At 40.3% G+C, this 14,807-nt stretch overlaps 3 protein-coding genes across 3 annotated transcripts; all 3 read right to left on the bottom strand.

The window, feature by feature from the left end:
* Positions 1–2,023: 2,023 nt before the first annotated feature.
* On the bottom strand, positions 2,024–4,926 carry si:ch211-117m20.4 (CUB and sushi domain-containing protein 1). Its single transcript, XM_056398362.1, has 4 exons — positions 3,738–4,926; positions 3,469–3,636; positions 3,193–3,393; positions 2,024–3,003 (listed from the first exon to the last, which is right to left on the bottom strand). Exons 1-4 carry the CDS (start codon positions 3,964–3,966, stop codon positions 2,990–2,992), a joined length of 612 nt encoding a protein of 203 aa, XP_056254337.1. The 5' UTR covers positions 3,967–4,926; the 3' UTR covers positions 2,024–2,989.
* A 286-nt stretch (positions 4,927–5,212) lies between these two features.
* On the bottom strand, positions 5,213–9,969 carry hinfp (histone H4 transcription factor). Its single transcript, XM_056398361.1, has 9 exons — positions 9,466–9,969; positions 8,586–8,812; positions 8,327–8,438; positions 8,018–8,170; positions 7,838–7,915; positions 6,511–6,631; positions 6,288–6,426; positions 6,068–6,192; positions 5,213–5,979 (listed from the first exon to the last, which is right to left on the bottom strand). The coding sequence occupies exons 1-9, from the start codon at positions 9,623–9,625 to the stop codon at positions 5,610–5,612; spliced, it is 1,485 nt and encodes a 494-aa protein (XP_056254336.1). The 5' UTR covers positions 9,626–9,969; the 3' UTR covers positions 5,213–5,609.
* Positions 9,970–10,431: 462 nt separating this feature from the next.
* On the bottom strand, positions 10,432–14,685 carry dpagt1 (dolichyl-phosphate (UDP-N-acetylglucosamine) N-acetylglucosaminephosphotransferase 1 (GlcNAc-1-P transferase)). The gene is made up of 9 exons (XM_056398346.1): positions 14,237–14,685; positions 13,975–14,095; positions 13,677–13,890; positions 13,266–13,412; positions 12,953–13,037; positions 12,652–12,840; positions 12,444–12,531; positions 11,630–11,785; positions 10,432–11,527 (listed from the first exon to the last, which is right to left on the bottom strand). The coding sequence occupies exons 1-9, from the start codon at positions 14,401–14,403 to the stop codon at positions 11,462–11,464; spliced, it is 1,233 nt and encodes a 410-aa protein (XP_056254321.1). The 5' UTR covers positions 14,404–14,685; the 3' UTR covers positions 10,432–11,461.
* Positions 14,686–14,807: the final 122 nt, after the last annotated feature.

The raw sequence follows: 14,807 nt of genomic DNA, 5'->3' as shown, positions 1-14,807 counted from the left end.
TGTTGCATGGCCATTTTCAAGCTTGATTGATGAGACTGCTACAGGGACACATGAGGTGCCACTTCATCTGTAATTCTACTTCAAAGGCCAAGTTCTGATTGCATAATGCAATATTTACCTGGAGTAAAGAGATATGACCTTTCCTCCATTCTCTGTAGAATGATTTCATGTGTGCATACATAAATTATCTAAAAAAAACAACCAACAATTCTCATTCATGCCTTTCTGAGAAAATGCCACAAGGCAGATCATTAATCAACTAAATAATCATTAATTCATTCAACAGATAACAGTATTTATTCGTAAACCGCACATTCATAATGACTGACAGTGAGATATTAGCAAACACTTGCGGTAGGTTTATATTGAATATTTGAATTCAACAAAGACGTCCCTGCAAGGTTACACGGTGACAGCATCATTAAAGTATTCTGGGATTGGAGTGTGCTCACAAATGAGGGTTAGGCCTGCTATAAGTACTGAGCTGCTGTGTCATTAGAGACACATCTGAGGGAAAACATCAGACAGGATGGCTCTCAGCACAACTACCCTCCTCTCCGTGGGCTTTCTTCTGTTGCTGACACAAGGAACTCTCACAAACAAAGGTGAATTTAGAGTAGAATCCAGGAATATAATCTTGAGTGACTCACTTGTGTGTGTATCATGCAAATCATCACTATAACTGAATATAATATGGTGTGCTGGTCCAGTGTCTCTCCCAATCAGACTGACTGTGGAGAATGACCTGTCCAACATGACTCCTGAGTCCTATTCTAGCTCTGTGGTGGAGGGAGGTGTGCTGCTGGGCGCTCTGAGGAGACTGCAGGAAACACAGCAGGACTTCAAGTAAGACCACCCATGACATCCCCTTTATTATCTCTGCGTATCATTCTTTATTCTTAAAGGTGGCTAAGCTGTTTCTCCTTCATATTTAAGCTTGCGATGACCCATTTCTGCTCTTAAAAAAACTCCTGCAGATACATGTCTTGACCCTCTGGGTGTTTCCAGGTTCATAGTGAAGGAGGACCCAGACTTTGGCCTGTTTCTGGAGAGTGTGAATGGAGTGGCTGGCAGTGAGCAAGAGCAGACGTACTGGGAGATCCTGTCAGAAAGCTCAGGAGAGTACAGCAGGCTGGATGTGGGTGAGTGTCCTCCCCGGAGTTTTGATACAACATATCTGAAGACGACTTAATGAGCTGTAATGAGGCAGGAGAATTGGTTTTCCTTTCACTTATTGCCCCAGGATGTTCTTTGGTGTGATTATTCTAAAACGGTTTGGTTTTGATAAATGTTACTCTAAATCTATCGTTTTATAGATGGAGCGGGCAGGGCTACAAGATAATTACAGTAGTAATTGCTATTAAAGACTCACTACTGATCAAGACTTTGCACATGTCCCTTTTCACAGGAATTGGCTGCTACAGACCTAAACCAAATGAACACATCATCCTCAGGTTCAGCACCTGGACCCAACATTGATGAGATGCATTTGTTTTATTTTTCATCTTTATATTTATGGCTGTGTCTGGTGGGGGGTTCCTGTAAAGTGTAACGTGGTGCTAAATGTTGGGACCTGCTGCATCTGAGAAAAAACAAAACAGCAGCATCTGCTGGCTTTCAGGAGTAATGTCATCTATCAAGTGTACAGAAAGTAAAATATTTCAAAAATATATGGGACAAATTAGGAATGGCTACATGAAATATTCCAGCATTGGAGGAAATGGGACAGGCCAGAAACTGTACTATCCACCAGAAATGTTTGAGTAGGCTGAATAACACTGGGAGGTGAGATGCATACATGATGAGTTATCCTAACTCATTAACTGTCATTAGTGGCATAATTTTTTCAGCTTGTGACAATGTAGTGTTGTGGTAAAGAAATGTGAATGTTTTCAATTGTACCACAAATCAAGAAATAATAGAAGATAGAAAATTACCTACCTTGTTGTCAAATGTGCTGACACTTTTAAACCTTCATAGAGACTATGTTTTCGTGGGTTGCTTGACTTCAAATAGGCCAGCATTATTTTTTCTGTTCTTTTTATTCCTTTCAAATGCACCACACATCATGTCACATTTACACAGTCCATCTATATAAAAATAAAGATTTTATTTTACAACAAAAATGATTTTTTGTGCCATTTTTCCACAATAAATATTGAAACATGTACATAGTATACTACCTATAAAAACAGTTTGCTTATAAAGGTCCACAACACTCTGTGTTTACGCTGACCCCTCAGCTTCCTGACCAAAGCTCCTCCTTTGCAACAAGATTAAAGTTTCAGCTCCTTCCAGGACAGATGGACTGAGAGGAGGAGCGATGAGATGTTAATCTCTGTGGTTTCACCGACCTCTCTCCTTGTCTTTACCTTTATTTCTCCCTTTCTCTTAGACAACACAAGAATGTTCAGGGACACATGTTAAATAAGGTATGTTCAGTATTCCCAGGTGGTGGAATTTGTGACATGAGTTATAATATATACAGGTATAACAATATTTCAGCCGATCAGAGAATGCTGTCTGAGCTACCAAATCCTGTCCTGTGAACAACAATTATTGCTTTCTCAAAATGAGATTCTTATTAAAAACAGAACTCACCACTTGGCACTTCAGGTAATTTTTTTTATTTTATATTTCAAATAATTATTTGACCCAACAGCTGTTTTAAATAAGTAAAATTCACCTCACGTTTCTTTTCTGACCCTTTCACCACTCTACATCACACGGATTAATTTAGGAGTTCTGCTTTGCTTATAATTCACCACCGGCTCAGAGGGATCTGAAATGTTCTTGTCATAGTGTAAAATCCTTTATACAGTAGTTGGCTTCAGTGTACTAGAGAGATTAAAGATTTTGGTGCACTGATTTCTCCACACAACTGGATGAAGCAGCAAAAACATAGTGTGGCTCTGCGGTGTACAAGCTGTCTGTGTATGTCCTCTTCATCTATCTCACTGTACAGTCAATGTAATGTCTTCTCCATGTTTCAGCCAACTGTTGCTAAAAATAAAAAGACAAAAGTGTACTTTTGGATGGAATTCCTCAAAGACAGGCAGCAAAATCATGCTCAAAGTTCAAAGCAATAATTAACCGCATTCAAGTGTATTTGCACATTGCAACATGCTCGAAATATATCAGTTCCACAAGTCCATCATTTATGGCTGAGAGTGTAGGGAGGAAACTACTCACCACATGATAAAGCGCAGTCACAAACGCAAGGGACACACTGCGTAAAGAACCGCTTCCAGCCCGTCTCCTTCTTCTTGCAGTTGTCTATCCGGGTGCAGCCTTGTTTGGGCGGGCCAAAGTAGCTCTTATATGCGCAGGTGGAGTTGCACGTCCCATTTAGTTCCCTTTCACTTATTTCAATGCGTCCCCTCTGACACATTCCTACAAGACAGATAGAAGAGTTTATATGAAGAGCTAAAAGGGATCATAAAATCTCTGTGGTCAGTGTTTACTCACGGAGGCAGGTTGGTTTTGGCGTCCACAGACCATTAGGCTGGCAATATCTGGTAGGATTTCCCACCAGCATGAAGCCAGAGCGACAGGCATACCTCACCACAGAGCCCACCCACCAGTCGTTACCGTACACTACGCCATTGTAGTCCACATCTGGTCTCCCACAGTTCACTGCCACACAAAGGAAAATGCAAAGGCAAAGCAAAACAGGTTGACCTTTGTGTTTAAGTGTTTCTATCAAATTTCAGTCATACTTGTGGTCCATGTCTTACCTCTGCACAGGGACTTGTAGCCGAGCCAGCAGCAGCTCGAGTCCCCACAGCGATCTGTCCTCACCTCCTGGTGAAGCGCCATACAGCCTCCAAAACAAAGGGGTGCTGACCCAGACCAATATGTGTCATCTATGTAATCCGGCTCGGGAATCCATTCTGTTTCACCTACAGCAAAAACAAAGTTGCAGACCCCAAACTGGAAATGCTCTTCAAACTGCAAATTCAACATTAAGAAAGATGTTATTGTTGGAGACGTTATTGTTATCTCGGGATCCAGAAGAACTGTTCCCACAATGCAATGAGCCCTGTCCCAAAAATAACATTATACTGGTATCATAGGAGATCTTACCACTACCTTCCACCTCTCCAATCCATCCAGGCCACTGAGAAATTCCTCTCTGGAAGGACCCAAGCAATGACAACAGCAGCAGTGGATAAAAGTTCATGGTGTCCATCTTTTGATGTCGTCAATTCCTGAGAAGAATCTGCAAACGGATCTGGAAACCGACCAGCAACTTCATACCACACATCATCATTCTTGCAAAGTCATAGCCATTAGAAGTTGTCCCAGTGGAGCTGACTTCCCTGACTGCAGAGTGAGGAAGCAGAGAGCAGTAAATAACACTTCAACTAAGCTCTGTGCGCTGCCTAATCTTCTACACACAGCTAATGCCACCACGTACTGTAAATCAAGCCTCACGACTCACGGCTTTGGCAAAGATTTGTCATAATTCAATTCACCTGATTACCGGAGCCCTGATAAAATCAAAGCAAAAAGGGGACGAGCAGATCACATTGTGTTGCCAGGAGCAGGGTTATGAGAAACATTAATTTTATTGTCTGAACATTGGCAATTCAAGCACTTATAGTAAGTACCTAAGTAGGTACTAAGTAAGTAGTAGAATAAAAAAAAAAACATACTGTACATACACACTTTTGGGTGTAAAATAATATGCCTTTATGGAAATGGGAAAAATATCATGAAGTAGATTAACTACAAAGTGTCTTTAAACAGTCTTTTCAGATGTCTTTGCCATTTGAGCAAAAACATTTCATATCACAATCAAATCACATGAAAACTAAAAAGTTTATGCTCACCTAATATCTGTATCCAAGTGTAGTCCAATCGAATCATAAAATGAAGCTGAAGTAGAGCAGTTGTTTTCAGAAGGGGGCGCCATAATACTAGTATATATCGTGAATACTATAGATGTATTGTCCTGAAAGTCATATGAATTTAAGTAGAGAAATGCATACTCCTCCAAATGACTTGTTAAAAGGTCATTAAGAGGAATATTGTGCATCATAATACAGAAAAAAACCCAATTATTTCAAATGTGATTTTTGCAAACATTTTGTGTCACAAGTTTATTCATGTTGTAGATTCAGTGTTAAAAATATACTTTCCATGCTAATGAGAGAGGCCCTCTTTGCTGTATTCCACACATTATGGTGAACATTAATGATAACAAACCTTCAAAAGGTGTGGCTGATTTATTTGTGACAGCTTTCTCATCTAAAAGAGAATGACAAGCCACTACACAGTGCAGCGTTATTATCCAACTATCTGATGATGTTGAAGTACAATGAATGAACTGAAAATAATTTAAAAACACTGGCAAACAGGTTGTCAACAAGTTCAATATTAGCAAACAAAACACATGAAAAATGTTATTACCTAATATAGGCTTTTAGTCATGATCGTGGAGTATGTGAGCCTTCATTAAGACATTTTAATTTATTACCAAGATCTATGAGGGTCAGAAATGTCAGAAGATTTTTCATACATTAGCCATGTATCTGTGAAACAACAGAGCTGATTGCAAAATGTCCTCTGATGTATTGGATGTGTATACAGGATTGTTATGATGGTTAAACCATCTGCATTCCTTGCTGCTGAGCAGTATCCTGAAGATGCAGCATAGCAGAGTCCTCCCCTGCTTGTGACAAACCTCCAGTGAGAACGTACAACATGCCCCCTTCCTGACTGCTCTCCACAGTGCTGATGGTCGGCTCCTCGGTGCTCTGCTCCTCCAGCAGCACCCCTCTCAGTTCTACCTGCAACTCTGAAGGAGCTGCACCTGCAGATTCTTCCTCCAGCTCCTGCCCCTCAGTCTGGCCCCCTTCTTCATCCTCCTCCGTTTGCCTGTTTTGTCTTTCCCTCATCAACTGCTCGGTCAGTTCCACACTCTCGTAGCGAATCAGCTGCAGCCGCAAGAAGCCGTCTTCATGCTCCTTGTACCTGACAGAGTCATAAACAGGTCATCAGTACTATGACACTCCACACATCTCAAAGTCAGCACTACTGGATGTCTGGATGCAAGACCTACCTGAACCTGGGGTGTCCAGAAGGCCATTTAAATTGGTGCTTTTTGTGCAGATGGACTGTTAGATTGTTGCCCCTGGTGAAGCACTGACCACACACATGGCACTTGTAACGTGCTACAAAACTCCCCTGATTATGGAAGGGACAAAAATTAGTTATAAATTATATTAAAATTCCCCAAGAAAATGCAAATCAACAGTTATGTAAAAGATTCCCTCTGTTACCTCATGCTCTCTTTTGTGGTGAATCTTCATGGTGCCAGAGGTGCGAGAGGTGAAACCACAGCCAGGAACATCGCAGTGGAATCCCGGCTCGCTGCTGTGGGTATCCAGGTGTTTGCGCAAATCGATGAGATTCTTACAGCTGCAAACACAAAAACTTCAATGCAAGTGTGTGTCAACAGTTTAATGTTGATTTACATTGCTGCAGCTTCAGAGGATGTGATACCTGTATTCGCAGTATTCACAGCTGTATGGCTTCTCGTTACTGTGGCGGAACTTGATATGGTTGCGGAGTGAAGAGGGTGATGGACAAGTCATGTCACAGAGCGGGCATTTGTAGTGGCTCACTGTACCAACAAGAAAAAGACAAACTAGTGATGAGATTAAATCCTCTAATAAAACTGCAGCCCCGTTCGTTGTCAACAGGATCCCTCACTCGCTTGGACACTAGAGTGGATCAGACAAGTAGACAGTATAAAGTCCTATTTTTACATATGTTTGTGTCAAGCCAAGAACTCCTGATGAAAAATAGATTTTGAAACTTGACACTGCTGCTATAACAACACAGACATCTATCCCAATGACTTATTTGCAGTATGAGTTGCATTGGTCTGATCAGTTCTCAAGTGGATTTTCATTTCATACTGGCATGAACTGAAACCAATGGGCCTCGTTCACCAACCATTAAAAAGAAGACATGTCTTCTTAAAACCCACTTATGCACTTTTTACAAAGGTTCTGATATTCTCCAATGTTTTCTTATTTGGGATTTGATCTTAGGTAAGAACAGAATCTACGCACACTCAAGAGTACTCTTATGCACATTTGAGCAAAATAAGTAGTTTTTGCGTTTTCTTCTGTTCTACAGTTAGATAATATTATATTATTTAAATTACAATAATATTTTTGTCATTTATAATATATTTTTTTTAAATAACTGATTATTTTACAAAGAATTATTGTCTTTTAAAATATATTAACGCTACACTAACACTTAATTGCTCATCCACTTCAGAACTACTTAAGATCCTTTTGTGTTTTGATTCCAGTTGCTCCGTCTTTAGATTTTCGTTTTGGCATCTTCTCAACATTCTTTTACGGTATCTCTTTGTGACGTCTGTCTGTGTCTGCACACGACCCTTCAGTTTCATGCCCTTTTAAGGGCATTTTCGGGTGTTTACCTATGCTAATTAGGGTCAACTGGCATACGCTTTTAATTTACAAGGAGATTGGCATTCATCAATCTAAGAACACAGGTGCGCACAATTCTGCGGTTCATGAACATGTTCATGAATCTGATGTAGAGTTTCTCTTAAGAACAACTTAAGAAAGAATTTAAGAAAATACTTAAGAAGATATTGGTGAATGAGGCCCATTATTTACCTGGAAGGTAGAAATCAATCTAAAAATGTAAGGCAAACATGCAAAAGGAGCAGTCTGGTGTTTCAATGGCTCACTTTATTTTTCTCAAGTCTAAATATTTTAAGTTGATAGGAGCTCTGTGATAACAACTGGTCTGGTATTATTAAATAAGTTTTGAATGTGGAACTGACCGTGGGTCCTCATGTGGTCTCTCAGCAGTCTTTCTGTTGCAAAACGTTTGGAACAGTGGGAACACTGAAACCTCTGACCTGTAGCACAGACAGGTACACAAAGCAAGTATATTTAAATTTTAAACTCAAATAAATTGCAAAGTTGTCAATCTTACTTTTATAATTCTGAAAGGTTTTTACCTTCCATGGCGCTCTGCCGTATGATGTGGTCAAACAACTTGGTGTTGCTGGCATACATCCCCCCACAGCCTGGACATGCCACTACCTTCTCTTGGGTGTGGCTGCGCAGATGCTCCCGCAGCTTAGGACGCCCCTTAGCAGTGGCTTCGCAATCTGGAGAGTGACAAATGCAGAACTTGTACTCAACAATCCCATATCCTTAGTTTTTAACAGAAAAGCAACTCATCCTTTTAAAGCTCTGTCACCATAAATTTGCTGTGTAACTTTATAGTTACATCAACATTTATGAGCTAGAATATTAATATTTACCTTTCCATCCACAGCGTATTGGGAATTCACAGTCTCCTGCTGGTATATCTATGCACAGGCTATGCATCTCTACATGGCGGTAGAACCACTCAGGGTTTTCATATGGTGGTTGCTTGGACAAATATGAAGAGAATGTATAAATACATAGGCAGAAATATTTAGAGTTAAAGAGTGCACTCTGAGGCTATGAGTAATGACTGACAAGATATTGTTTGTTGGTGTGGTATATTTCCCAGATGTAGACTGTTTTAGACTGTACCTCACATTCCTCCCACAGGCAGATAAAATTGTCTGGGATTTCAGGGATGATGTTGCGGTTGTGGTATCCAATGGAGCAGCTACCGATTTCTGGCTGGGCATTAAGCACCTGCTGTCCCAACTGCTTCAGCTTCGTGTGATAACAGTGAAAGAACAGATGTCGTCGCAACTCTTCAGGACCCTCCATAGAGCAGAAACCACATTCTCTCCAGAGACAGTTTCTCTCCCCTTGGTGCAAAAAGCAAATACTTTGCATTAGTAGGCATCACCTTTTGGGGGACTTGTTTGCCATCTATCATTTAATAACACTAGATGTGCTGGATGTGGTTTTAGCTATAACTTAGGAGTGTTTAAATGCACATCGAACAAAAAATGTTGGAATTGTAGACCTCTTTATACTGCTTACTCAAGTTTTAAGGGACAAAATAAAACAGATATATAGTCAGCACATTTAATATTTGGCTACAAAGCCTTTGTAACCAATGACACTAGCACAGTCTTGGTATTTTCCCTAGCCAGGCCTGGACTATAGACATATTCACTTCTTACTTGTTTTGGAGGCTTGTGCTTTCAGTCTGGTCAAACAGATGCTCAGTGAAACAGGCAGGTGACTTGACCAGAGAAGAACATTACTCTGTTAGGCCACAATGCATTTTTTTAAGTAATGCTTTAATTCCATTCATTTAAATCCAATGTGCTGCAGCACAGAGCCAAATATATGAAAAATGTATCAGTGTCCCACTACCTCCAAACTGCCCCTCTATCTCAATACCGGAAGCATGCTTTCTTTCCACATTAATAGCAACAGCTCCAAGTAAACATTTCAAAAGGAAACGAGCCACAGTCAGACACTGTGAATTACATTGCAGAATACTCCTCACCTTCTGCTTCTTCTTCGTCCTCCTCCGCCATGTTCACAGCACTAAGGTGACCCTCCGCATGCTTGCAGAAGTTTTCCATCCGACTGAACGACTCCTGACACGAGCCCCATTCACATTCCAGTTTAAGCGTTTTCTTCTGTAAACGTTTGTTTGGAGGCATCTCTCCGAGAGGCCTGAATGTAGTGTGTTTTACACCCAAACTGAAGCTGCTAACGTTGTCTCCCAGGTTTGACCATCACCTGCCGACTATCGGGTGTTAGCTAACATCAGGTGATGGTTGGTAAGTGTAACCACAGAGTCTCTAAAACACTGACCAGCTCTAACACAACCTGACAGACATCGTCCTGGAACTCACTCCGACCAACCAAAAAATACAAAAGCAACAAATTCCTCCTCGAACAGCAGCTTCAACACAACAGTTTGCGGCTTCATAACACTCACATGATGTATACATCGGATTTGTTTTGGCCAATCATAAGAAACGCGTGCTATGTGCAGCGCAGATGTTTGTCTTCACAGAAACAAATCATAATAGTTTAATAGTTCCGGGTGTACTTTTGTTCCGCCCCAACAAACACATAAGGCGTTTACATACAAAACATCATCAAAACAGTGTTAAAGGTTAAAACACCGTATACTTTATAAATTAATAGAGTCAACTGATACTAGACTTTGGGCTAACATCAGTAATTAGGCTTTTTTCCCCCACAATTTAAATATTTAGTTAACAGTTGTGACCACTGTGTGTACCTAAAACATATCTTTGGCAATTTCTGCACTGCCATTTCTTGTCATTATATTGGCTGACATATACATCTATGAAAAACTAAAATTGGCCATACAGGGCATTTAATATCATTAGTTTTACAGTATTTTGCATTGTGGTATTCCTACTTTTAATTACATTAATAATTTATTAAATACTAATTCCACCACTGCCAATGATAATGATGGCACAATCTCACATTTGACCTTTTTCAGCTTTTATTTCTGAATTTGAGCACATCCATCTCAACAGTACAACAGTTCCTCACATGTAGTTACATTCTTAAACAAAATAGTCCAGTGCCAGTTGACTTCACATTGATGTTTGCTGAACCCCTGGAGGAAAATGCATATCAGTCATAAAAATACAGCTATATATCCAATAACCAAGAAAGGTAAAAAGAATCAATTCTTCTTATTGTAGGCAGGACACCCTTCACCTACCATAGACTTTAAGTAACTTTTGAAACAATAAAGACACTTAAATCTAATTTCATCTCTTCTAATATCCACTGTTTACCTGCCTCCACCTAATTCCCTGTGATATTTGTCGGACTCAATGACTTCCTTGTGTTTTCACTGCTTTTCTTCAAAATCACCATTCTATGTGCATTTGTTCAGAGGTAAAAACAGACAAACAAAAAAATGATACTAATTTTCCCACTCATGTTGCATGGATTGAAAGTCATGCAAAATTAAGTGTAAGTGGGTACAATTTCCCTAAGCCATTTTCTCTTCAACAGCAGATTCAAGCAATTGACTCTATGTGAATCTTTTTGATATTTGTAGAGCCATTCAACATCCATACATCTGTTAACAGATATAGGAGGAGTCTGTCCTGAAGATCAAAACTCATCCACACTTACTGTACTTACCTTTAAAAAACCCAGTACAAAAATATACTTTAGCGTGGACATTCAAGATAATTCAGATCCAGTCACGTTGTCCTGCTTGTAATTACTGAACCCCAACATAGGATAACAAACAGAACGGCCGTTGATGTTAAGACCCTTAGACGTTTATGGTATATATGTGAAAATGTTTTACCAAAGTAAAATATAGCTTTAAATCTTGCACTGAGTCTTTACTGCAGGTAGAGTTTGAGGCGGAAAAGTAACAGTGAGGTAATGGACTCTATTAAAAGGCAGATAAACCACGAGCCTGTAAAATAGTTCCATAACGATATTATATTTTCTCAGTCCGCATTCTGTCCTGTGTCCCGCAGAGCTGTCTAGACATCATAGAAGAGACGCACCAGATGATAACGGATCCCAAAAGCCACTGCACTGCCCATCACCTGAGGGAGACATGGAAATGAGCACCAAGTAAAGCATTCATATACTTCTCAATGGCTAACACTTTTGCAGTGTATGTGAATACAGCAGCTGCTTTGTTGTACCTGTATGATGAGCATGATGACTGTGAGATTTCTCTCATGGATGGGACCGAGTAATTTCAGAACCAGATTTATCAAGGTCATGTTGTTGCACTCAATGAAATCATCATCTCCCTCCTGGCCTCTTCGCACCTCAAGCAGCTTTAATAACTCTGCCACCTGTTGAGGATCAAAGGTATTATTGTTATAAACCAATAAACACAGCTGGAGGCCTGCTGCTGATCTGCATCAAGTTCATGTTTACCCACCAAGACCAATCCTCACTACATGCTCTTTATCAACAGGTAACTGCTACCAAACCTCTGAGTCACTGCCCACATCTCCGTTTTTTTCTGTTTCAAATTGTAATATCATTAAATGGCAATTATGTCCGATTATCAAGCTGACTGATAGAGGAATTCAAGTTTAATCAGATACGTTCTCTGTGATACTAACTAGTCTGCCAGCGCTGTTGTTACAGGTCATTCAAGGCAATTAGCATTTGAACACTCCAGCTTCTCCAGTATGAGGGCTAGCAACTTGATACCAGTCTTATGTTGTAGTAAAGTAAATGTCTTTGGGTTTTGGTCGACTACTGGTCAAATACAAAAAGCTATTTGTAAACACATCTTGGGTTTTGATAAATTATTATAGTTAATTTTTCACTATTGAGTAATTGAAAAAATAATTGTCAATATCATTTTAAATTAATATCATTGGGTTTTGTACCTTTTTTCTTTCTTTCTTTAAGTGATGATTAAGTGATTAGTAAAAGAGTGAAATGTGCCAGCTCTGTTTTCCTGGACCAGAGCAAAGTAAGTACATTGAAGAACTTTACCGTCAGAATGAGGTGTCCTAACTTAGAAAGGTCCTTTCTTTTGAATTTCGAGTAGCTCATCCCCAGTTTGCCTGTATCTGGATTCAGTCTTTCATAAGCAGTAACATTGGGAGAAAGAAAAAATGAAGAAATACAAACAATGAGCGAATACAAGCAGCATAAATTAATGAAAAATCATCAGAAACAAATCCTATCAGCAGCGGGTTACCTGGGGAGCCGGTGTCTGGGACAGGGGATGATGTGAAAAAGCTGAGGCAAGGAGTAGATAAAGTTAACCACTTGAGGAATGAAAAACAACAACATTGTTTTGCTGAAGTGTCCCAATATGCCGACAACAGCAAAGGTCATCCCGGCAAAGTAGCAGAAAGTGTCTCCCACAAAGACAGATGAGGGATACCTGTGACAAAATAAGTTGAAAGCTGAAAAACATATACAGCAAGGGCAACAAACGTATGAAATATCCCACTGAAATTTCAAATGTACAGCCTCAGGTGACAGGTTTAACTCACCAGTTGTGGTAAAAAAGTGCTAATGTGGTGAAGAAAAATGGTATCATGAAGTAGAGGGAGAAAACATGGTCATCACGGTAATCGCCTGATAAATGACATAACCAAAACACAACAAAGCGAATGTCAGACACATGTTCAGCATTTTGCATGTTATGAGGAATTTGAGATTCACTGCACCCACTTAGTTCCAAAGTATTTTCACTGATTCGTTTCAAGGATTTTCAAATAAAATGAGAACATCCACTATCCATTACATGATTTGCAGCATAGATGATATGTAATGCTAATGAAGAGAAAGGAAACTGCCACACACCACTGAGCTCCAGCAGGTTGAAGATGATGATGGAGCCAGAGATAAACAGGGCTTGACCTGACTCGATGCCGTTGATGCCTGCTAAGATATTGATGGCATTTGTGCAGAATACTGCAAGCATCCCCATGTAGACATAGTAGAGAATACCTGTCGAAGATTTAGATCATAATTTACATCATTTACAGAAAATGAGTGCAACAGGAGTGGCATTTTCTACACGAACTGCATCAAATGCTGTATATATAACATATTTAATGTGTTTAATGTCCATCAGCATAATGGACAGTAAAGCTGTTTTAGCAGCTATGGTTGGCCTGTGAACATCTTCAGAGATGTAGACTGTTATTGTGAGATAGAAAGACATTAGTCTGCTGCTACCTGGACAATTCTGCAAACAATCGCTAAACTCACCCAGATCCAAGTGCAGCCCAAGCAGGGCTCTGAAGGGCTTGGGCACCACGATGACCGTGTTACCAAAGTTGGTAAAGTAGACCATGAGCAGTGGCAGGGAAGCCATAGTGGGAAGCAGGAGCTTGTGTCTCCATCGCAAGTTCAGCACATCATCAGCAAAGCCCAGGAAGATCATGCAGCAGATCGCCAGAAGCGCACCAATCAGCTGTACGAACTGACCAAAAATAACAACAGAGATCAGAGCTGGGCTTCATATTTGAGAGAAACACACGGGTTCATTAAACATGAATGGACTCACCTCATTATGAGGGAAGCCCATGCACTGATCTCCCACAAAGCAGCTGAGGAAAGGCACCGGAATGAAGCAGAAGAGGATGATGAGGAAGACTGTCCCACTGATGACTCCTTGAGACTCTGGGCTGCAGAGAGGGGTGACCAAGAAGTGAAACAAAAAGAGGATTAGGGCATAATGAGCATATCTGAGCTCCAAAGCAATCATATTTTACCAAACTACTTATCAAGCACAAACAAATCATAAGAAATATGAAAAAATAACTCACACTTCCTTCTTGGATGTTTTGTTTAGGTCCATTCCGTACAATCTGGCTGAGATGAAATGGTCTTTGAAAGCAGGAATGAGTTTTACTGTGGCCATGCAGCCAAGGAGAGACATGAAACAGTTGATCACCAGCGGCAGGACGGGTATTGGTGACATGTTTTCAGGCATTTTGGTGTGTCTGTTCCTGACAGATCAAATCACGTTTCTAGCTTATCTGACGTTGCCCCCTCGGTTGATCGATTAGCGAGCTTTGGCTGTCTTCACTGGGGTAAAAACATGTCATACCGTCACTTTTAGAACATAATACATCTGTGTAGTTCCGGTGTCAGAGAAAAATAAGTCCATATGTCACGATGGTAGTCCACACCATCTTTCATTACGGGTTGTTGATGCTGCTGTCTATGTGCAGTGGCTGCCTGTCTGAACTCCACGTCTGAACTCCCCCGTGTGACGAGACGGCGGCACTTCCGGTTTAAGCCTTCAAAATAAAACGTCTGCAACGCTTTATTGGCAGGAAAGACGGTAAGGCTTGAAAAAAAATTTTACATTAAGGGAATTAATTACATTACATT

This window comes from Seriola aureovittata, chromosome 15 (assembly GCF_021018895.1).
Source record: "Seriola aureovittata isolate HTS-2021-v1 ecotype China chromosome 15, ASM2101889v1, whole genome shotgun sequence".
Classification (NCBI taxonomy): domain Eukaryota; kingdom Metazoa; phylum Chordata; class Actinopteri; order Carangiformes; family Carangidae; genus Seriola; species Seriola aureovittata.
Note: the sequence above shows the minus strand (reverse complement) of the source record. Positions and strands in the feature narration are given on the sequence as shown.